General features: G+C 42.3%; 1 protein-coding gene across 2 annotated transcripts; it reads right to left on the bottom strand.

The window, feature by feature from the left end:
* Nucleotides 1-16: 16 nt before the first annotated feature.
* znf362b (zinc finger protein 362b) lies at nucleotides 17-9,925 on the bottom strand. 2 transcript variants are annotated; one of them, XM_026331594.2, is made up of 9 exons: nucleotides 9,600-9,925; nucleotides 7,510-7,573; nucleotides 7,000-7,234; nucleotides 4,979-5,083; nucleotides 4,267-4,585; nucleotides 3,306-3,530; nucleotides 2,879-2,957; nucleotides 2,589-2,747; nucleotides 17-2,118 (listed from the first exon to the last, which is right to left on the bottom strand). In XM_026331594.2, exons 2-9 carry the CDS (start codon nucleotides 7,570-7,572, stop codon nucleotides 2,002-2,004), a joined length of 1,302 nt encoding a protein of 433 aa, XP_026187379.1. In that variant the 5' UTR covers nucleotide 7,573; nucleotides 9,600-9,925; the 3' UTR covers nucleotides 17-2,001. The 2 variants fall into 2 exon arrangements, with proteins under 2 accessions (XP_026187379.1, XP_026187378.1); XM_026331593.2 differs by having other exon boundaries at nucleotides 7,000-7,261; nucleotides 9,600-9,924.
* Between the last annotated feature and the right edge of the window lie 1,157 nt (nucleotides 9,926-11,082).

The raw sequence follows: 11,082 nt of genomic DNA on the forward strand, positions 1-11,082 counted from the left end.
ACCAGGCAATCGGTGATGAATTTATAACAGTCTGTTTATTAAACAAGGTAAAGATACAAAGCTTTTTTTCCTTTTTTAAACATTGATAACCTTAGTTTAACTTCTCAGTCTTGGTTGTGCATATTTAGTTGTCTAGAAACTGTATATGAAACCACAATGCAAGACAGGAAAAAGTGTAATAAATCTACGCAATATCTTTTCATAAAGAACATGGGTTAAACAGTTATCATACAGGTTACAGCTCAGAAACTCCATGCGGAAGGAAAAAATAAAATGTTTACACATTTGAATACTGTAGAACACAATACAGAGTAATGGAAATGGGATGATAAAGCAGTTAAGGCTTACATGTAAATAACTGATATAAAACATGAATATTAATAACATACGGATAGACTAAAATAATTACGGTAAGTTCATACATAAACTGTTACAAAACCCAAACAGAACATGTTTATGAAAACTTAAAAATAGGTACTACAAATGAGTAACATGTTTTACAGTACAACAACATGTACATTTTCCCGTTATCTCAAAAGAGAGTAAAAGTTGAAGAGGCAGGGTCTGTTGTTGGCGTAAATGTCTGTTTTCAGGCCAGTGGCTTGAGTAATAAGTTTTTATTCTTTTGAAAACATACTATATACTGTATATGTATTTTACATTATTCTCAGTTCCATCTCATAGGTAACGTCTAGCCGTAGCACCACTTCTGAAGTCCCCTGAAGAATACAGGGCACCCTATTAGTACCATCCAGAGGTTAAAGTTACAGTAAAAATACAACAAACAATACTGTGTACAATAAAAAGAATACTAAGGGAAAAAAATCAAGTGAAAAGCATCACTTCCACATAAACTCATAATATAGGCCTATGGAATATGAATTATACTGCGGTTTAGTCCAAATGGGTAAAGCTTATTAAAGCTGTACAATAACTTCACATTTTGGTCCTATGGTTGGGTTTAAAATTTACCACTTGAGTAAAATTTGATTTCACCTTAAGTCTATTTAAAACTAGCACTGATACATGTGCGATGTGTTCAAGCAACATTACTAAGAAAAACGAATCAAAAGCTCAACTGGACAGAGAAAACCTCGCTACGGTTATGGCACTAGTCAAAGGGCTGTGGGGGGAAGTGAAATGTAAGATGCAGTGTTTCCTTGATTACATAAAGGTGAATGTCAAATATGAAGTAAAAGACTTTGAAAATGAAAAGAATAAAAACATTCATTTTCTTCCCTTCAATGCTGCTTTATTTTTGCCTCCCCAAATGAATAATACTTTGTAGTACAATCATTAAATATTTGAATTGTCATCTACCGATTGCCTTTCTTCGAATTTAGATGACCCTGTAAATGTGTACTTGCACAACAATGTGAGCAAAAATAAAGAAAGCAATAGAGGACTGTTGTTTCTACAGTCAGTACACATAGCTGCCACAAGTAATGCCCTCTGGCATTTTTCATCCAACAAGATTGAACAATTTGAGCCAAAACTGCAAGGTCTAAAAGTGCTTTAAGATTATCTTTGGATGTCTCCAGAATACACCCAGTAAATATTTTTTCTACTTTCCTAGTTTTTTATTTTTTTTTTGTTTATTTTATTTTTTTAAGGGCAAACATAATCTGGCACATTTTGAAAACCCATTTCATGGAAGAAGGTACAAAAGAAAACATTTCCGATGGCCAGTGCATCCGGCAGTTTACATGACGCTTACGAAAGTGCTTATTATATCTGACGCAAGACATTCTTTGCCACTCGGTGCTCCAGATAACATCTAGCTGTTTTTGTTACATTCACAAAATAACACTGTGCTCGTTTTTGACAGCCTGTGTCCGGACAAATGGAGGCTCGTCGTTGACCGAATCTAGCACCGAATGCTTATGTCAGCTGTCATAATGCTATTGTAAGCCTTATGTAGATGGCCGTGGGTGCAGGGCCTCATAAGCTCCAGCCAAACGTAGACTCTGGATCTGACCTGCTGCTGAGTGACCGGGAAGCTCAGATAAGGGAGATGCGTATGGGGATGCTGGGGGACTCGGTCCTCTGGGGCGACTGGTGACTCACTAGATGTTCAACCACTGTATGTTTGGACATGTGCTTCATAAGGTAGGTCTCCTTCAAAGACACAAAAACACATCCCATTTTATGAAATGAAATTACTACAACGTTTTATGTTCAAGGCATCTGATCCATTTCTACCCCTGTCAAATCAAATACGTCTCTCCAGCTGTGCTCCGGATGAGGCGATGTGGAGTGAAGTTTTAACTTCAGCAAAATGTCAGTTTTCTCATATCACATATCAAAAGTTTTTAAAAGCCAGATTTACAAAAAAACTACTCCCAAAAAATATATGGTCTGAGCAAAAAATAAAGTGTCAGAGCATTGTAATTACATACATACTCTGCCTCTTATAAGTAAAAACTATAAGACTAACTCTGTCAATCACTATATGATACAGTTTTCAATGGTATCACTTTAAGAACCATTAACACAGGTAGCCCAGTGGCTTTTGGCCTGAGTACAAGTGTGACTCAAAGGTCAACATGTCATAAATCGAATCTTAAAGCCCACTGCGGTTTACTCACTGAGGTGTATGCTCGGCCACACATGCTACAGCAGTAGGCCTTAGCGTTTTTAATGGCGTGCGCTGACAAATGTATCTGCAGTGATGCGGAGTCTGAGTAGGCACGGTAGCAGTTGGGACATTTATACGGCTTGTCTTTATTGTGCTGCCTCTGGTGAGACTGTTGGGAAGAAGCACAGACAGGAGTGATCTCGCAGGACTCAATCACGTTCAAACTACGTCTGAACCTGTTGACACTTTAACTGCAAACTGTCACAACCTGTGTGGCAAAGGCAGGTTGTGTTTACTGACCTGGAGGTTGGACAGTTGGGTAAAAGCCTTTTCACATCCGGGGTGAGCACATTTATAAGGCCTGTCCCCAGTGTGGATTCTGTGACAGAAGAAGCAGATTAAAAACAAGAAACTACTGTGAGTTTACCTTTTAAATGATTCCACTGAGAGAGATCAATGCAGCTGAACCAACTGCACTTAATTTCATAGCAGGCCCAAACTGATTCTGGTTCTGTTGGAGCTTTCTGACGTTCCTTAAGTACTGAAGCTCAAAGGTTGGTGGATGAAGTATTTGCTAAAAGAAAAAATGCTGCAAACATCAGTGATCTGTGATGACTGAGCTTTTAGTTGACTGTTTTATTATATAGACAGTATCTTAGCGAGTTAGCAGTAGCTACTTCTTTTTCCCACAGCTGACTCTCGTTTGTGTTCGGGGGGGGGGGCCGACCTGGTGTGCTGCTGGAGGTGTGACAGCTGACGGAACGAGTTCTCGCAGTAGGAGCAGTGGTAGGGCTTGATCCCGAGGTGGATGCGCAGGTGCTGGGACAGGTAGGAGGCGTTGGCGAACGTCTTGGAGCAGTGGGGACACTTGTGTGGTTTGGCCTCTGTATGTGACTTGGAGTGAATCTGCATCTCTGACTTGGTTAAAAAGGTGAGCGGGCACACTTTGCATCTTTAAGGCAGGACAGGAGGAAAAACAACAACAACATAAGATCAGATTATACAGCATAATGCCATCAGCGTTCTCTAGTGTTAAACTGCTGTTTCTATATAGACCACAAGACAAACGAAGCTCAACATGATCAATTCTCTGCCATAACCTATAACACACACTAACAGCATGATCAGAGTAGATCTGAATTCAAAACAAGCAGGTAACTGTTTAAAGTTTGTTAAATATTCGTGCAGACCCGTGCAGCTTGTGCTGACCTCACAGGTCGAACTTTACAAACTCAGTTTTACCACAAGATTTTATTGTGGAACTGAGTCTGGTTCCCACTGTCACCAAGCACTTGCTCATGAGGGATTTGTTGGTTTTCTATGTAAATAGCCTTGAGATGATTGTACTGTGGTGATTTATACAAATGAACTGAATGGAAATGAACTGGGGCAGCACTAAGTCACAGTTTAGACAATGATACGACTCACGGCCTCTGAAGACTACGAAAATAAAAAGGGAGAAATTGCCTCATTTTTCCAGGTGACAACAGAAGGTAAAGATCAACTGACATCCCACTGAGTGAAGCAACAATCCAGTCAGATGACACATTGGTTCTTATTGATGTTTTAGCAGATCTCAGTGACCTTCAATCTACTTAAAATCAAACTTGTCCCCAGCAAATTGCCACCGACAAAACTATGGTGCAGTGAAAACTTGAAAACAACAGCAGCAGCTTTCTCTGTCCAACCTGTAGGTTTTGCCCTCTTTGGGTGCAACAGTGACGCAGCCTTGGTCAGCGAGGATGGGGTACGGCACCACCAGCAGAGGACCAGATGGGTTTTCGGCTTTGATCTTCTTTCGACCCCGGGGAGCCTTGGGTGGTGGGCCCAACAGGCCTGCCAGTCCTCCAGCCTTCATGTGATCCATGCCCGGACCGCTTGCAAGCCCAGAGATGATGTTCACAGAGGGGGCACCGCCCAGGCGGTTCTGGCTGCTACTGGTTGGAGTTGTGGGTGTCAGGGCCTCCGAGGTGCTGTGGCTGTCGGGTCGGGATGAAGGAGCCAGACCTGTGGGAGGTAGGAACCAGAACTACATTAGTAAATATGTTAAATATGTTTGAATACAAGCTACACCGTTTTGCATTTTTCAGAGTGTATGAGTAAATCTGAACATTAGCACAAGATGCTAATGTGTCACAAACTGCTTGAAAAAATTAATGAATTTCATGTTTTTCATGATTTTCAATACAACAATGCAATAAGCTCCGTAGCAGTTTTACAGGCTGCCTCCATTAATGGACACTCAACACTATGTGTCAGTACAGGAAGTGTTTGTGCTGGGACACTGTCCTACCTACACTGACAGTATTAAACGTGTCCCCTGTCTCATTGTTGTCCACTTCAATAACTTCTGATATTTCTGCATCTGTTTCTCTCCGTCAGCAGAACTGACTGCAGTACCTGAGCGATGGTTGATCCGGCCTGGTGGCTCCGTGAGCTGTCTCATGTGCCAGTCTTCCCACAGTCCTTTGGCCTTCACCACGGACTTGTCGTCCATATTTCCGTCTAGGAATTATCAGGTGATGGTGTTTCAATCAGTGAACAGTAAACCATGTTTTGACAGAGCGAACAGAGCATCAGCCTCATGTTTAATTACAATACGATGTGAAGTCAACCGAAGATGCTGCAAATACCCAATGGATAACTCATTACCTAATAATAATAGTGATAATGGGCCTGAGACTAATAATAATAATCATAATAGGCCTGAGACTAATAATAATAATCATAATAGGCCTGAGACTAATAATAATAATCATAATAGGCCTGAGACTAATAATAATAGTGATAATGAGTCTGAGACTAATAATAATAATCATAATAGGCCTGAGACTAATAATAATAGTGATAATGAGTCTGAGACTAATAATAATAATCATAATAGGCCTGAGACTAATAATAATAATCATAATAGGCCTGAGACTAATAATAATAATCATAATAGGCCTGAGACTAATAATAATAGCGATAATGTGCCTGAGACTAATAATAATAATCATAATAGGCCTGAGACTAATAATAATAATCATAATAGGCCTGAGACTAATAATAATAGCGATAATGAGCCTGAGACTAATAATAATAATCATAATAGGCCTGAGACTAATAATAATAGCGATAATAGGCCTGAGACTAATAATAATAGTGATAATGGGCCTGAGACTAATAATAATAGTGATAATGAGTCTGAGACTAATAATAATAATCATAATAGGCCTGAGACTAATAATAATAGTGATAATGAGTCTGAGACTAATAATAATAATCATAATAGGCCTGAGACTAATAATAATAGCGATAATGGGCCTGAGACTAATAATAATAATCATAATAGGCCTGAGACTAATAATAATAATCATAATAGGCCTGAGACTAATAATAATAGCGATAATGAGCCTGAGACTAATAATAATAATCATAATAGGCCTGAGACTAATAATAATAGCGATAATAGGCCTGAGACTAATAATAATAGCGATAATGGGCCTGAGACTAATAATAATAGTGATAATGGGCCTGAGACTAATAATAATAATCATAATAGGCCTGAGACTAATAATAATAATCATAATAGGCCTGAGACTAATAATAATAGCGATAATGGGCATGAAACTAATAATAATAATCATAATAGGCCTGAGACTAATAATAATAATCATAATAGGCCTGAGACTAATAATAATAGCGATAATGGGCATGAGACTAATAATAATAATCATAATAGGCCTGAGACTAATAATAATAATCATAATAGGCCTGAGACTAGTAATAATAATGATATTAATATTAATAATGATATAATAACAATAATATTAATAATAATAATAGGCCTGGGACTAATGATAATAATAATATTCATATTATTAATAATAATAATAATGATAATAACAATAATAATACTAGGCCTGGGCCTTCATACAAATATCTTACCAACTTTTTTTCCTCTTTGGCTGCTCCCATTGGGGGGTCACCACAGAGGATCAATTGATCTGCATGATTGATTTGGCACAGGGTTTTAAGCCTGATGCCCTAATGACACAACCCATTTACTCTGGCTTGTGCAACCACAGCCCCTGGTCTTCCAAGGCGGTCTCCCCTCCAAGTACTAACCAGGCCCGTCCCTGCTTAGCTGCCCAGTTCAGGGCGATCTGGCCTTTCAGATTTGTTACCTATAAGTTTGATTATTCCAAAATGTTTCTTCTGTTTTACAAAGTTTGCCAAACTCAGCACGTTAGTGTTCGATGTTGCCTTGACACACTGCCATTCACACTTCGACTAGAGAAAATTTAAGGGTATCTGATGAAAGAAGAGGTAAACAAGACTAAAACTCTGACCAACACCTCATCTTTTCCTGCTACATCTGGGTCTGTTTTCAAAGTGTAATGAAGTTCAGTGCTTACAAACAACAAAGTGGAGGCTACCTGGTCCAGAGCTGGAGGCGGGGCGGGCGTGCAGAGCAATGTCTGGCTGCCCAGAGCCTTGTGGCTGCGGGTGGTGGCTCGGCACCTGTTGGGACTGGGGTTTTGGCACCGGCATGCCGTGCTGAGCGCTACCGTCCGGGGACGAGGTGGGCACCAGCAAAGGCTGCTGGGAAGAGGAGGAGGTAGGCGGCAGGTGCAGGGGTCGGATCTTCTCGGCCATCAGCTGCTCCTTGATCTTGTTAATGAGGACCAGGTTATCCAGCTGAAAGGGTTAACGGGTCATGCTCAACAGAAAACAGCCACCGTGTGTGAATGTCATTCATGCCCATAAACACATCCCGGGACAGGAAACAGCGACAGTACAAGCTTTTCCCCCACAGGAATGAACCGTGACAGATTCTGTCTGAGAGCTTGTTTCAGCGACGGCCGTGTGCCGAGCGGCTGAACAGACATTCACACATGGACACGAATGGTAGTGGAAATGTGATTACATGCTGCACGTGGACTTACCTGGCCTGGCATGGATGGAGGCGGCGGCCAGAAATACGGGTTGTTAAATCGAGGCTCTGCCATCCTGAAGTAAACAGATTTACTTTAGTCACATTCACTAAGTTACAGCTGATGAACGATTGTCTGTCTGCAGATGAGTCAGTGCAGGTCACAGAGCAGAGCCTTGTGTAGACAGACAAAGTCCATCCATCATCTAGACCCCTTAGTCCTAACCAGGGTCTCAGGGATCTGCTGGAGCCTATTCCAGCTCTCTCTGGGTGAAAGGCAGAGGTCCACCCTGGACAGGTCCCCAGTCCATCACAGGGCCACATAGAGACCAACAACCTCACACACTCACACTCACTCCTATGGGCAATTTAGAGTCACCAATCAACCTGACATACAGGTTTTTGGACTGTGGGAGGAAACCAGAGGACCTGGAGAAAACCCACACAAGCACAGGGAGAACATGCAGACTCCACACAGAAAGGCCCCTGATGGGTTTCAAACCAGGAACCTTCTTGATGTGAGGCAACAGTGCTAACCACTAATCCACCGTGCTGCCCTACATATAAAGTCATATGACAAAACGCTAAACTGTAAAAGGTGAAAATGAAGATACCCTGACCACATGGCAAGTTTCATGTTTAGTAGAAAATAAAAACGTTTCCCTTTAAAGGTAAATATTTTAGTTTCCATTACATTAACGTAAACGACAGCCAGGCTGCTCCACTCATCTACTGAGAACAGAAAGTCTCTGCAGACATCAGGAAATTTGTGTGGGCAGGTTTCTCTGCACAGGTGTCACTATTAGGGTAAACAGGAGCCTTGTTATTAAGAAGCTCCGTGAAAACAATGCAGGACTCCAGTTTCATATCCGGGTCAGTTTCTAATTAACTTCAGGACAAACACCAAAGTTAGTTTTGCATTTTTATGACAAATAAATAAAAAGAGACTTTGGATTAATTGGAGAAAAAAAGAGTGTTTTTAAGTGTTTTATAGGTTTTTAAAGTCAAAAATCATTTAGACCAAACTCCATTTGATTAAAACTGGAAGGTGAAAACTCTGTTTGGCTTTGGGAACATAGTTTAACGAAAAAATAAACTGTGTTGAAAATGAGATTTGTAGTTTTCACCTTGAAGACAAAATCAGTTTATTGATGACAAACTGATCATAGTGAAATAAACAGAGCTGTCACGGATCGAGGCTGGTTCTAGTCTGACAGCGGTGGAAACCAGGTCCAACGAGCCCAAGTGTCACCTGAGAGGTAACACAGGTCAAACGCACAAATGTCACCTGCGAAGGTTTTTGTGCTGCACAGGGGACACGGGGCCTCGGCTCCTTTTGTCTGAGAGTCAGTCACTGAAAATACGCGCACGTCGCTTTAAAATCCCAGATCAACGCAACGAAAAGGAATAAAAACTTTTCCATTGCGTGACCTTTCGGACGTGCCGGCGGTCCGGGAGCAGCTCTGGGCTCGGCCCGATGCGGGGTCGCCCGGATCGAGCCTCCCGGTGCGACTCAGACATTCTCAGACAGTTTTCTTAAAACATTTCCAGACAAAAGAGAAACAAAAATGGCAGCCTTATTTTTATAAGGCGGGACGCCATATTCTGCAGACCCCAAAAATTTAGGAGCATGAGCGTGTTGTCGCGCGGAGGCTGCCGGGGACCGGACGCGGCCGACGCGCACACAAAGGTGCGTTTATCATGTCGAAGGCATGAACGATTGTTTACGGCGAATTGCAGGTTTGAATAGCCCGGCCTCCCCACCTCTTAAAAAAACTGACACTTCCTACAACAACCGTGCCCTGCGAAAACAGCACGGAAACGGACAAGATGCGGGCTCGACCCAGTCATCCCGCCGATTAACGCGACCGGAGCGACGCGTTCGGGTCCAAATAAAACCGGCGCACAAGCCCTCGTCCCCCGAAAGACGCCGTGCCATCTTACGCACATTTCACTTTTAGGGCTGCGCTTTTTCCCCCCACATTCTGCAACTTTTGGACGAATCAAAGGACAGCTACTGCGCTTGGTGCACGATGCACGCGTCGGGCCGACAGGCGAGAGGGATGCACGGCAGCGAGGACACGAAAAGACATGCATGAGTACCTTGAGTCCTGGGTGCAGATATTGTCTTGCGAGAACAGCTATAATATAAAAGCTTGATGTTCTTTCTGCCTGCCTCCAGTCGGACCACCGCTTCCGGGTCGCTTTGTTCACTTCTGGGTGCCGCTGCAGGCTCAGCACGGCACCGACGCGCAGGGAAGGATCGCGCTCATGTTGCTCTCGGTTTTTCTTCTTTAAAACCACGATGACCTACTTCATGCGGCTTCAAATGGACAGTCCGTTCTCCCAGAACCTAATAATGTTTTTGTCGGTGCGTGTTAGCGACAGGTCCGTGCGGGACAGACGCAGATCGAGAGAGAAATCCCTCCGTGACAAAGAAAAGCGCTGCAGTCGCAATGGAGGAAACAGAAACACGGCCCAGGGAGGCAAATGTCACAGGGAAAGGTGGATAAATAAGAAGAAAGAGGCTTTCAGGGCGTTGGATCCGCTCAGAGTGTGTTAGCAGACGCGTCACATCGTCATAATTACCTGATGCACCTACATGTGAGAAGAAACACATGTAATGTTTTCACAATAAAGTGTCCCAAAATCCCACTGAGGTAAAAGGCCACGAAGGCGTCACACACGTGTAGTTGGACAGAAGAATAGGTAAAACCATCCATCCATCATCTAGACCCCTTAGTCCTTTAACCAGGGTCCCAGGGATCAGCTGGAGCCTATCCCAGCTCTCTTTGGGTGAAAGGCAGGGGTCCACCCTGGACAGGTCCCCAGTCCATCACAGGGCCACATAGAGACAAACAACCTCACACACTCACACTCACTCCTATGGGCAATTTAGAGTCACCAATCAACCTGACATACATGTTTTTGGACTGTGGGAGGAAACCAGAGTACCTGGAGAAAACCCACACAAGCACAGGGAGAACATGCAGACTCCACACAGAAAGGCCCCTGATGGGTTTCAAACCAGGAACCTTCTTGATGTGAGGCAACAGTGCTAACCACTAATCCACCATGCTGCCCTTTCAGTTAAAACCAGAAAATATAAATGCCACGTCCTTAAAAAGTAAAAATTAGTATTTAAGGTTCAGTAACTTGAGTTATTCCAAAACTGGGACATATTTTTATGAAGAGGTTAAATTTTAAAGGTTGTGTCGTCACATGAGATCGACCTTATTCCAGTGACGGTGTTCAGCATTTTAATGTGTAGTTATTTACTAGAAATGATTTTAGATGCAGTCTCAGTTGATTTGAGCAGAATTAGAATAATTTCTCATTGCCCCGACACCCTCAGGTCTGAAAATACCACAGTGCTGACAAATTTGTCCGTTCAGGATTTTACACAAATAAAAGCATCAGTATAAACTTAAAGGAGCAAAAGTGACGATACTTGTTAAGTGGAGCAGCGTATTTCAAAACGTTACTGCGTCTGTCACTTTAACAGGTCATAAATAGGGTTTTGCTTTTTAAGGAAATGAGATTTGAGTCTAGAAAAGATTGTTGAGTTTGTAACAAGTTTGTGGGG

The sequence above is a fragment of the Mastacembelus armatus genome, chromosome 7 (assembly GCF_900324485.2).
Source record: "Mastacembelus armatus chromosome 7, fMasArm1.2, whole genome shotgun sequence".
NCBI lineage: Eukaryota > Metazoa > Chordata > Actinopteri > Synbranchiformes > Mastacembelidae > Mastacembelus > Mastacembelus armatus.